This window comes from Entelurus aequoreus, linkage group LG23 (genome assembly GCF_033978785.1).
Source record: "Entelurus aequoreus isolate RoL-2023_Sb linkage group LG23, RoL_Eaeq_v1.1, whole genome shotgun sequence".
Taxonomy (NCBI): Eukaryota; Metazoa; Chordata; class Actinopteri; order Syngnathiformes; family Syngnathidae; genus Entelurus; species Entelurus aequoreus.
Genome location: NC_084753.1, coordinates 39,904,479 through 39,917,425, shown reverse-complemented (window position 1 = coordinate 39,917,425; position 12,947 = coordinate 39,904,479). Strand labels below are relative to the sequence as shown.

Here is a 12,947-nt window from a genome sequence, read left to right as displayed (position 1 = left end):
GATCAAACGTTAAAATTCACTCAACTGTCCATGAAAACAATTAACGTAAATACAGTATTATTTGGTCAAATAAGACGACTGCGAGCCGAGTTAAAGTGACGTCAGAGTCGGAAGCGACCGAAACGTTAGCTAGCCATGTTAGCTTGGAGCTACTTCCTGCCTCTGGTCAGCTGACCGGAGCTGCGCGCGACGACACTTTGACAAGCACGTGACTTACGTTTTTTATTTTTTTTCATTGAAGAACAAACGTACATTTAAAATTCAGCCAACTGTCCGTAAAAAAACAATTAAAGTAAATACAGTATTAATTGGTCAAATAACACGACTGCGAGCCGAGTTAAAGTGACGTCATCATGTTAGCTTGTAGCTAACCTCGATCCTATTGCTTTAGACAGGGAAGATATGAACTTGAAGTGCCATCCCATTCCTAACTCATATGGTTCAATATGATGTGGGTCCACGTTTTGCAGCTATTACAGCTTCAACAATTCTGGGAAGGCTGTCCACAAGGTTGCCGAGTGTGTTTATAGGATTTTTCCACCATTCTTTCCAAACCGCATTGGTGAGGTCACACACTGATGTTGGTGGAGAAGGCCTGGCTCTCAGTGTCCGTTCTAATTCATCCCAAAGGTTTTCTGTCGGGTTCAGGTCAGGACTCCGTGCAAGCCGGTCAAGTTCACCCACACCAGACTCTTGTCATCCATGTCTTTATGGACCTTGCTTTGTGCACTGGTGCAACGTCATGTTGAAAGAGGAAGGGGCCCGCTCCAAACTGTTCCCACAAGGTTGGGAGCATGGAATTGTCCAAAATGTTCTGGTATCCTGGAGCATTCCTTTCACTGGAACTATATCCTGAAAAACAACCCCACACCATAATTATTCCTCCACCAAATTTCACACTCAGCACAATGCAGTCCGAAATGTACCGTTCTCCCAGACTTGTCCATGGAGTTGGTGATGTATGGCTTAGATGCAGCTGCACGGCCATGGAAACCCATTACGTGAAGCGCTCTGCGTACTGTACGTGGGCTAATTGGAAGGGTCACATGAAGTTTGTCGCTCTGTAGCAACTGACTGTGCAGAAAGTCTTTGCACTATGCGCACCAGCATCCGCTGACCCGTCTCTGTCAGTTTACGTGGCCTACCACTTGGTGGCTGAGTTGCTGTTGTTCCCAAACTCCTTCACTTTTCTTAAAAACAAAGTTAACTTGGGAATATTCACGGCTGGGTTTGTTGCACAGGTGGCATCCTGTGACAGTTCCACGCTGGAAATCACTGAGAGCGGCCCATTTTTTTCACACACGTCTGTAGAAACAGTCTCCATGCCTAAGTGCTTGATTTGATACACCGGGCCAAGTGATTAGGACACCTGATTCTCATCATTTGGATGGGTGGCCAAATACTTTTGGCAATATAGTGTATTTCTGTGTGGTGGATTGTCCAGAGCTTAAACCGCAACAAAAGTGAATTTAAGACAAAGAGTTTATTTACCCATTATCAAGTCAGATTGAGCTGTCCATGCAGACACACAAACGTCCTCCGGAGGACACACACAAGCAATCTCTCTCTCTCGAGTCCCGGTCTCCTGCCATTTTATCTGTTGGTTCGCGCGTCACAGTTTTTTTCTCGTGCGTCATTTGTTTTTGCAACATCCTTGGATTCCTTAATCATACTTAAACAATCAAAACATTCTGTATAGACAGGTTGGCGCGACTTAATATTCACTTTTGTCCCACACCCGGGGACACAGAATAGAAATTAAATGAGCATACATTCTTGACAGACATGAAATATAGGTCAAAGGTCAGAAATTCTACTATATCTGCCTTAGGGCAGCTAGAACAGGGGTCGGCAACCCGCGGCTCCGGAGCCGCATGCGGCTCCTTGACCACTCTGATGCGGCTCAGCTACATACATGCCGACCCCTGATTTTCCCAGGAGATTTATGGATGTCAGTGTCTCTCATAGATTACTCCCAGGGAAAAAATAATCCGATTTACACTCTAATTACTAAATAAAGGGCGTGCCCTAATTGCACTGCAGAAATGATCCTCTATAGCATTTACATAGAGCGTGCCAGTCCAGCCACATGTTGCATGTTGTTATTACTTGCACACATAGGAGACAGCAAAGCATACTTACTCATCAGCCACACAGCTTACACTGACGGTAGCCGTATCAAACAACTTTAACATTGTTACGTTACAAATATGCGCCACACTGTGAACCCACACCAAAAAAGAATGAAAAACACATTTCTGGAGAACATCCCACCGTAACACAACATAAACACAACACAACCATTACCCAGAATCCCATGCAGCCCTAACTCTTCCGGTCTACATTATACACCCCCGCTACCACCAAATCCCCCCACACATCAACCCCCCCCCCCCCCCCTCTCCGTGCTTTGGTTGAGCGGAAGAGTTAGGGCTGCATGGGATTCTGGGTATTGGTACCGTCAGTGTAAGATGTGTGGCTGCTGAGGTAGTACGCCTTGCTGTCACTTACGTGAGCAAGTTGAAACTGCAATCTACAAGTGATCGGGCAGACTGTAGAGGGCGCCAAATGCAGTGTCATCACGCTCTGATATTCGGGAGTCTCCCGGGAAAAATGAGAGGATTGGCAAGTATGACGCTATCAAGCGCCATCGCGGGCTGCACTAACATCAAATTTCCACATTAAAGTGTGTGCCGGTGTGTGTGTCGGAGACCCCTGGGTAACATAGCACAAAGCATTTAAGTTTGGCATTTTAAATTTAAATTTTTTTTTTGTGGCTCCCATTACTTTCTTTAATTTGTGAAACTTGCCAAAATGGCTCTTTGAGTGGTAAAGGTTGCCGACCCCTGAGCTAGAAGGTCTTACTGACAACTCGTGATCTGATTAGCTATCGCAACTGTCTGTCAAATGTTTGTGTCCGTTCACCGACATTGTTGATTCTGAAGGCCTCAGACAGATTTCATAGAGCATGGCAACACAAGCTAACTGAATTCTGATTGGCTAACAACTCTAACCTAAAAACAACAGCACTGGAAGGAGCATAATATGACATGAAGAGAATATGAATACTTTTCGATATTTAGGGAAAGTCGATAACACAATACTTTTATTTTTAATTATGATGATGATTTCTGGTTGTGACGGACAATGATGTCACACGTGTTACATGGTGTTAGAATGTCACAGAAAAAGTCTTGAACAAATTTCATTTGCTGATTGTCAGGTTCAAACACTGATGATATCTATTAAACAGGACAAGAAGCAAAGAATCAAACAGAGACAGAATTCAATTTGGCTCAGTGAGGAGGAACGAGGACATCTGCACCCGTGTGCAGTGTCATCACGCTCTGCCAAAAGAACGTACGCCTCCCCCTTTATTGTGACTTTCTCTGACCACATGACTACAGCTGCCTTTAAGGCAGTGGTCCCCAACCTTTTTGTAGCTGGGGACCGGTCAACGCTCGAAAATTTGTCCCACGGAGCGTGGGGCGGGGGGACTTTTTCTTCTTTTTTCTTCATAAAGAAATACAATCATGTGGGCTTACGGACTGTATCCCTGAATACTGTATTGATCTATATCAGGGGTCACCAACCTTTTTGAAAGCAAGAGCTACTTCTTGGGTACTGATTAATGCGAAGGGCTACCAGTTTGATACACACTTAAATAAATTGCCAGAAATAGCCAATTTGCTCAATTTACCTTTAACTCTATGTTATTATTAATAATGAATGATATTTACACATAATTGAACGGTTTAAAAGAGGAGAAAACCCGAAAAAAAAATGACAATTAAATTTGGAAACATAGTTTATCTTCAATTTCGACTCCTTAAAATTCAAAATTCAACCGAAAAAAAGAAGAGAAAAACTAGCTAATTTGAATCTTTTGGAAAAAATTAAAAAAAATAATTTATGGAACATCATTAGTAATTTTTCCCGATTAAGATTAATTTTAGAATTTTGATGACATGTTTTAAATAGGTTAAAATCCAATCTACACTTTGTTAGAATATATAACAAATTGGACCAAGCTATATTTCTAACAAAGACAAATCATTATTTCTTCTAGATTTTCCAGAACAAAAATTTTAAAATAAATTCAAAAGACTTTGAAATAACATTTACATTTGATTCTACAGATTTTCTAGATTTGCCAGAATAGTTTTTTTAAATTTTAATCATAATAAGTTTGAAGGAATATATCACAAATATTCTTCGTCGAAAAAACAGAAGCTAAAATGAAGAATTAAATTAAAATGTAATTATTATTCTTTACAATAAAAAAAAAAAAATTTACTTGAACATTGATTTAAATTGTCAGGAAAGAAGAGGAAGGAATTTAAAAGTTAAAAAGGTATATGTGTTTAAAAATCCTAAAATCATTTTTAAGGTTGTATTTTTTCTCTAAAATTGTCTTTCTGAAAGTTATAAGAAGCAAAGTAAAAAAATGAATGAATTTATTTAAACCAGTGAAGACCAAGTCTTTAAAATATTTTCTTGGATTTTCCAATTCTATTTGAGTTTTGTCTCTCTTAGAATTAAAAATGTTGAGCAAAGTGAGACCAGCTTGCTAGTAAATAAATACAATTTTAAAAATAGAGGCAGCTCACTGGTAAGTGCTGCTATTTGAGCTATTTTTAGAACAGGCCAGCGGGCTACTCATCTGGTCCTTACGGGCTACCTGGTGCCCGCGGGCACCCCTGATCTATATTGATATATAATGTATATATCGTGTTTTTTATGTTGATTTAATTAAAAAAAATACAAATAAAAAAATTCTTGCGCGGCCCGGTACCAATCGGCCCGGTGGTTGGGGGCCACTGTTCTAAGGGACGAGGTCGTAAACAGCCATCGCCTTTGTTTACAACAGTTCAAAAGAAAAGGTCGTAAACAGTTCACAGAAATGGTCGTAAAAGAGTTCAAAAAGAGGTCGCCTGGAGTGGATTCTGGCCCTGCTTCCTCTTCGCTTTTGTAGTTTTGGGTCGGACAATATCTTTCTGTTGATTACAAAACAGAACTCCTTCATTTTGCTCCCCCCCCTACACAGTGGAGTTTTACAAGCCTTCTTCTTGGTAGGTTTCAAAGTCAGCTTTTGCTTCTCACCGGGCGCTCAATGTAACACAACGTTTTTGCCATAACTTAGAAACAATTATTCTAACACTGATGCTGTTGAGACAATTAAACATCAGGTCCTCCTCATGGACTGGAGCTTTTAGTTTCACCGGCACGAGGACGAGTTGACCCCCGACACTGAGAGCATCAGGGGCCCAGCGGTTGCGTACAAAGTTGGGGCACTGGGAAGAAGGACACTACAGCCGTGACTCGGATGACGGAAGCTCGTTACGAACCAGCAACCCTGGGTCGGCTGGCACGGCCGCGCTACCATCTGAGCCACGTTGCCCCCCCTACTGCGGCTGTTCTCACCAGCACACTTGTGTCTCTTCCACTGGTACTTGGAAGAGAATCTTTCACCACACACACTGCAACTAAACACTTTCTCTCCTGTGTGAATCCTCATGTGTGCTTTCCAGTCCTGTCTCAGTCTAAAACCCTTAGAGCAGACTGAACAGATAAAAGGTTTTTCTCCAGTGTGCACCGTTTTGTGCTTTTCCAAATTGGACTTCGTAGAGAATCTCCCGCTGCAAACTGAGCACGCGAATGGTCTTTCTCCGGTGTGTTTTCGCACGTGTGTTATGAGAGCGCAACGGAATCTAAAGGTTTTGTCGCAGTGGGAACATTTGAAGCGTGTGTTGTCAGTGTGACATGTCTTATCATCTTTAGAGTGTTCATCATCAGTGTCAGGAGAGTGTGACGTTGTGTCCTCACTATCTGATAGTGGAGCTAAGAGCTTGTCTGCTTGTGATCCTCCACAGTGGTCTCCATCAGCTTCTGTTGTCATGTGTTGAGTTGAGCTGCTGCTTGGAGGCTCCGCCTCTCTCTTCTCCTCACTTTCACCTTTGACCTCATCACCTTCACTCTTCACAGGGACACCAGTCACTGGGAACTCCTCCAACCATTCAAGATGCTCTCCCTCCTGACTGATGCTGTGTTCCTCCTCTTCCTTTTTAATGTGCAGGGTCTGCAGCTCCGCATCTTCTTCCTTAATGTAGGAGGGATGTGGCTCCTCCGTCGCCATCCTGAAGCTCCACTTCTGCTGCTCAGGAAGATGTTCATCATCATCTTCACTCTTCACAGGGACACCAGTCACTGGCATCTTGGGGACATCAACCTCCTCCAGTCCTTCAAGATGCTCAACAACAATCACTGGGAACTCCTGACTGATGCTGTGTTCCTCCTCTTCGTCTTTAATGTGAGGGGGCTGCGGGGCCTCCTCTTCTTCTTCTTTAACGTGGGAGGTCAGTGGGCTCTCTTCTTCCTCTTTAATGTGCAGGGACTGTGGCGCCTCATCTTCCTCTTTGATGCGGGAGGGCTGTGGCCCCTCCTGCTCCATCCTGAAGCGCCGCCCTTGCTGCTCAGGGAGAAGATGTTCTTCCCAGACGTCTGCAGGAACACGAGAAGACAAACACACGCTTTAGAAACGTCCCGCTTTTCCCAGTCACATGAGGCATTCACTATGTTTACATGTAGGGATGATACTCGAAACCGGTTTTCCCGGTTGTTCGATAAGAAAAGAACCGAGTCCTCGGACTCGAATCCCTTTTTGAGAACCGGTACCCGTTATCGAGACCACTATAGTAAAGAAAAAGAGTTGGTTCTTTATTTGAATCACTTGGAACGATTCCCGTCCCGACAAGAAATGCCCCGTGTGACATCACAAGAAGTGACGTCACGTAGTTCAGTCATTTGTCACGGCGGGATGCAGCGTGCTGCGGTTCGTTCCCGGGACGCAAAACTGACGGCTCCGGACGAAAGCGTGCAGGTAGGAGATGATTTATTTCTCATAAATCACACACATTACAACAGACAGGAACGAAACAAAAGGAAAGTGTGCCGTTCGCACGAGAAGCTAAAGCAAAAAGTTACTTAGCACAGGAATACTAGAAGCTAAGGTAACTTTAGCACAGGAATTATGAGCTCGAAAACCAGAATGCCAACGTAACTGTTGCAAATGCAAACAATGAAGCCACGACGAGTGACCGGAAAAGGCAGGCGTAAATAGAGTCTCTGATGAGCAACAGGTGCGCGTACAAGGCAGGTGAAAATCATAAATAACCATGGTGACTAAAACAAACCCCCGAAGTGCACAAAACAACTAAGGAAGTCCAAAATTAACAGAACATAACTAAACAAAATATGATCCGACCACATCATAATACATCACAGTTTCATATCATTTCACTTTACAGGAGTAGGAAGAAGTAAAGCTTATTTAATCCTTCCCCTTTCCCACTTCATACAAATATATACATCACTTACTGACCTTTTTATAATAAAATATCTGTGAATTAGTATATACAACAGTTTTGTAATATGTCATTAATTAATTCAGTCATTATTAATATACTGAGATGAATAATATCTTATTTTCGATAAGGTTGAAAGTATTTCTCATAATTCTTCTTCTTTGTACTTTGTAAGCACTATTCATTTGAACAACCTCTTAAAGTGGATCATATCAGTACAATGTTTCACTTCTTTACTTCATCCATTCCATCATTTAATTCCACATCATTTTAGCTGTTTGCAATTTTACCAAATCATCGAACTTTAATATTTTTGACTCAATAAAAAAAGTGTCTGTATGTTCTCTATATCCAACATTATGTATCAGTCTAATTACATTTTTTTGTAACACGGTTAACGAATGTAGTGCACATTTGTAGTTATTTCCCCACATTTCTGCACAATAACTCAGATATGGTAATACTGTAGTAGCGAGCAGTAGAGAATGTGAAGTGATTTGTTAAACCAAATATTGTGTTTTTTTCCATATACAACAACCTATCTGTACTTGATAAGAGAATCGATAAGGAATCGGTTCGATAAGAGGATTCGATAATAGGCTCGAACTGGATCATTTCTTATCAAACATCATCCCTATTTACATGCACCAAAGAAAACCAAATAGCTGTGTGAGCTTGTTAGAATAATGATGTATAAGTTATCACACAACTCTTGTGCTTAAAGGTCGTTTCTATAGTTATTATCTATTGTGCTCAAGTTGTGCTTTTCTTTTGGTGCAAAGGCACACAACTTGTTATCTTCCACTGCAAGTTGCCTCGCAGCAGCAGTTTCTGTCTTTCAGCCTGATAAACAACCAAGGGCGGACCTCAAGTACCTCAACGAAGATAAGACGACAACACGCAGACAAAGCAGAGTCAGGGCGAAATCACGAGCTCATCACATTTGCATCCTGAATAATCACGTATTGTGTCTGCTAGGGCTGCTTGCGTAATATGTGTCCCATCCCTTTAGAAGCAGCCTCAGGGATGTTAACTAGAGAACTCCTGAATAAAAGGGGTAACGCGGGGGTTGTGCCTTAGAGCGTAGGGTGAGACTGTAACTGAGTGTGCAGCTTCACACGTTCTCCTCATGAGCTAAATTGAATCCTGTCTCTGTTTGATTCCTTGCTTCTTGTCTTGTTTAATAGATAGTTCGGTGTTTGAACCTGACACTTTCCATTCCCTTCCAGCACAATGTTCACAAGCGCCGTCCTCCACGATGGCTTGAGTCGCGACGTGGGTGAAAAAATGTTTTAAGTTTCTGTTCACTGGCTTCAGTCACGCATGAAATGATTTGTTCTACAGCCACTTATGGTTGAACTTGCACTTACCATCTTACACAAACAACCCTGCTTTGCTGTGGGCTTTCGTAATATCCACTGCGAGCTAAACTCTGCTGTAACATACACAGATAACATAACATAGAAAGTCCGACAGATAATTAGCTTACACATTTATTTTAAATGAAATATTGTTAATAACATTTTTGACACTTTTCACATGCAGATTTAAGACTTTTGATAGAATTTTCTAAGACCTTAAAGTTGATCATTAGATTTTAAGAATGGAAGTCTATGAGCATGAACTGATGAAGACTACTCGGATGAGAAGCCAAACTGAACAGTCCAGTTGTGATGGACTGAATGCCCTGAGAATAAAATGATATGTGGATGTTGTGCTTACTTGGACTGTGATGACGCTGTGAGGACTCAGGTGGTTTGTCTTCATGGTCTTCGGTCTTCACAGAGACAACAGTCAGTGGAAACTTGGTGGGATCAGCCTCCTCCTGCCCTGGAAGACACTCTCCCACCTGGGTGATCCACACTTCCTCCTCTTCCTCTTTAATGTGGGGGGTCTGCTGGACGTCTGTTGGGTGAATGAGTAAATACAAATAATACAGAAGAGACATAGTTTTCGACTGACACTGTTAACACAATGAAATTGTTTATGTTCTTTTGTGTGTTGTGTTAAAAGTGTGTACCTAAACAATTATTTTTTGTCCCAGCCACCCGAACACCACACAAGGGTTAATATTTAGAATGCATTTTAAAAATCCATCCATCGTCATGTCTTTCATAATGATTGTGAACAAAATTTCCCCCAAAAAGTGGCGTTCTCCTTTACAGATAATGGAAATCAAACATAATTATCGCAACAATAGATAGAATAGAATAGAATAGAAAGTACTTTATTGATCCCTGGGGGGAAATTCAGCACCACAGTTCGCTCACAATAGACAATAAACACTTAGGTATCTTTTTACATGTGAATAATATAAATACAGTCAATTATACAGCAATATTCACATGTGAATAACATAAATACAGTCTATTATACAGCACTATTCACTTGTGAATAATATAAACACAGTCTATTATACAGCATTATTCACATGTGAATAATATAAATACAGTATATTATACAGCATTATTCACATGTGAATAATATAAATACAGTCTATTATACAGCATTATTCACATGTGAATAACATAAATACAGTCTATTATACAGCATTATTCACGTGTGAATAACATAAATACAGTCTATTATACAGCATTATTCACATGTGAATAACATAAATACAGTCTATTATACAGCATTATTCACGTGTGAATAACATAAATACAGTCTATTATACAGCACTATTCACATGTGAATAATATAAATACAGTCTATTATACAGCATTATTCACATGTGAATAACATAAATACAGTCTATTATACAGCACTATTCACATGTGAATAACATAAATACAGTCTATTATACAGCACTATTCACATGTGAATAATATAAATACAGTCTTTATACAGCATTATTCACATGTGAATAATATAAATACAGTCTATTATACAGCATTATTCACATGTGAATAATATAAATACAGTCTATTATACAGCATTATTCACATGTGAATAATATAAATACAGTATATTATACAGCATTATTCACATGTGAATAATATAAATACAGTCTATTATACAGCATTATTCACATGTGAATAACATAAATACAGTCTATTATACAGCATTATTCACGTGTGAATAACATAAATACAGTCTATTATACAGCATTATTCACATGTGAATAATATAAATACAGTATATTATACAGCATTATTTACATGTGAATAATATAAATACAGTCTATTATACAGCATTATTCACGTGTGAATAACATAAATACAGTCTATTATACAGCATTATTCACATGTGAATAACATAAATACAGTCTATTATACAGCATTATTCACATTTGAATAATATAAATACAGTCTATTATACAGCATTATTCACGTGTGAATAATATAAATACAGTCTATTATACAGCATTATTCACATCTGAATAATATAAATACAGTCTATTATACAGCATTATTCACATGTGAATAATATAAATACAGTCTATTATACAGCATTATTCACATGTGAATAACATAAATACAGTCTATTATACAGCACTATTCACATGTGAATAATATAAATACAGTCTATTATACAGCATTATTCACATGTGAATAATATAAATACAGTCTATTATACAGCATTATTCACGTGTGAATAACATAAATACAGTCTATTATACACCACTATTCACATGTGAATAATATAAATACAGTCTATAATAATAATAAACAAAAGTACTTAAAAAACTTTTATACTATATTTTTCGTCATGAATGATACAAAACACTTTTCTTTATGGTCATTTTGTTGGCCGGGCCAAAAGGAACTTTAACCCAAATATGTTTTACTATGTGGTGTTTTTATGGAGTATCTCCATCAAGAGCACAGCTCCCACATTCACTTGGAGACCATCTACGACACGCTGAAGGAAAGTCAGTCACCTTTATGTTCTTCTCATAAATCAAGTGTTGACTACTTTGTTTGTTGAAAGATGATTGACAGTACATGTTTACTTTCACTTATTGATGCATGTAGGTCAGAATTAGGAAATTAACCATTTATCGTTAATTGATTTCAATGTAAAGTATATTATGTGACTGTGTGAGTTTTGTGTAAACATGTTGATACACATTGTTACAAACTGAAAGGAATATCAACCTCTCATAAATATTGTGTGTCTGAAACTGTCTTGTTTTTATGACCAATATAAAAACAAAGTAGTGCATCATCCTCACTTTAACTAAAAAAAAAGTTAAAGTACCAATGATTGTCACACACACACTAGGTGTGGTGAAATTATTCTCTGCATTTGACCCATCACCCTTGATCACCCCTTGGGAGGTGAGGGGAGCAGTGAGCAGCAGCAGTGGCCGCGCCCGGGAATCATTTTTGGAGATTTAACCCCCAATTCCAAACCTTGATGCTGAGTGCCAAGCAGGGAGGTAATGGCTCCCATTTTTATAGTCTTTGGTATGACTCGGCCAGGGTTTGAACTCACCGATCTCAGGGCGGACACTCTAACCACTAGACCGACATGACAATTCACCTTCTTATAGACTATATATTTAAGGACACTGCCAATTATTAATTATAGTTAGTAAACATGTGAGAGTGAGAAGTAAACAAACCTGTTCTGTGTGACACAACTTGATGTTTCTTGGCAACAGCGTCCAGTAGTTTGGTTCCAGAAAGTTCCTCTTTGCACTCTGCTGTCGTTCTTTCGCACATTTTCACACAATCACAACACTTTACACTCACACTTGATCTCTGCTTAGCGATGTGTTTTGATCACTTCCGCCTCTCTTTGTTAGCAGCTAACTAGCAAGCTAAGCTAGTACGGGCAGCAACGAGGTACGCTTAAACTAATGTATCCAGACCTAAACAATTATTAACGACGTTTACTCTAGTAAAAAGCACATATGTGTACGTGTACGTGCTGTTTATGAAAAAAAAAAGCACTATAACAAACCACAGTAACGTCGTCTCCTACCAAACGCCATTTTGTCTTTCTTCGTCCCGCTCAGTTCACACGCAGTGTTGTCAGATCTCGCGAGAGAAACAAGGAGCTTCGATCCATTACTTCTTCTTCTTTACTGGCAGTTTGCAGCCACGACTTGAAAGGTTCATACCGCCACCTACTGGGCTGTGGAAAGTAGTGCGGGGCCATGAATTGATTTACGTGGACCCCGACTTAAACAAGTTGAAAAACTTATTGGGGTGTTACCATTTAGTGGTCAATTGTACGGAATATGTACTGAACTGTGCAATCTACTAATAAAAGTTTCAATCAATCAATAGGAGTCCTAATATCAATCAATCAATGTTTATTTATATAGCCCTGAATCACTAGTGTCTCAAAGGGCTGTACAAGCCACAACGACATCCTCGGTGTCGAGTGGGTCTGATATAATATTGTGAAAGTCCAACACATCAGCGAAAGTCCAGTCCATGGTGGGGCCAGCGGGAACCATCCCGAGTGGAGACGGGTCAGCAGCGTAGAGATGTCCCCATCTGATGGACAGGCTAGCGGTCCACCCCGGAGCAGAGTAGAAAAGAAAAGAAAAGAAACTGCAGATCAACTGGTCTAAAAAGGGAGTCTATTTAAAGGCTAGAGTATACAAATGAGTTTTAAGATGAGACT

General features: G+C 39.8%; 1 protein-coding gene across 1 annotated transcript; it reads right to left on the bottom strand.

Moving 5' to 3' along the window:
* Positions 1 to 4,365: 4,365 nt before the first annotated feature.
* On the bottom strand, positions 4,366 to 12,326 carry LOC133640398 (zinc finger and SCAN domain-containing protein 21-like). The gene is made up of 3 exons (XM_062033789.1): positions 11,935 to 12,326; positions 9,087 to 9,269; positions 4,366 to 6,501 (listed from the first exon to the last, which is right to left on the bottom strand). The coding sequence occupies exons 1-3, from the start codon at positions 12,032 to 12,034 to the stop codon at positions 5,219 to 5,221; spliced, it is 1,566 nt and encodes a 521-aa protein (XP_061889773.1). The 5' UTR covers positions 12,035 to 12,326; the 3' UTR covers positions 4,366 to 5,218.
* Between the last annotated feature and the right edge of the window lie 621 nt (positions 12,327 to 12,947).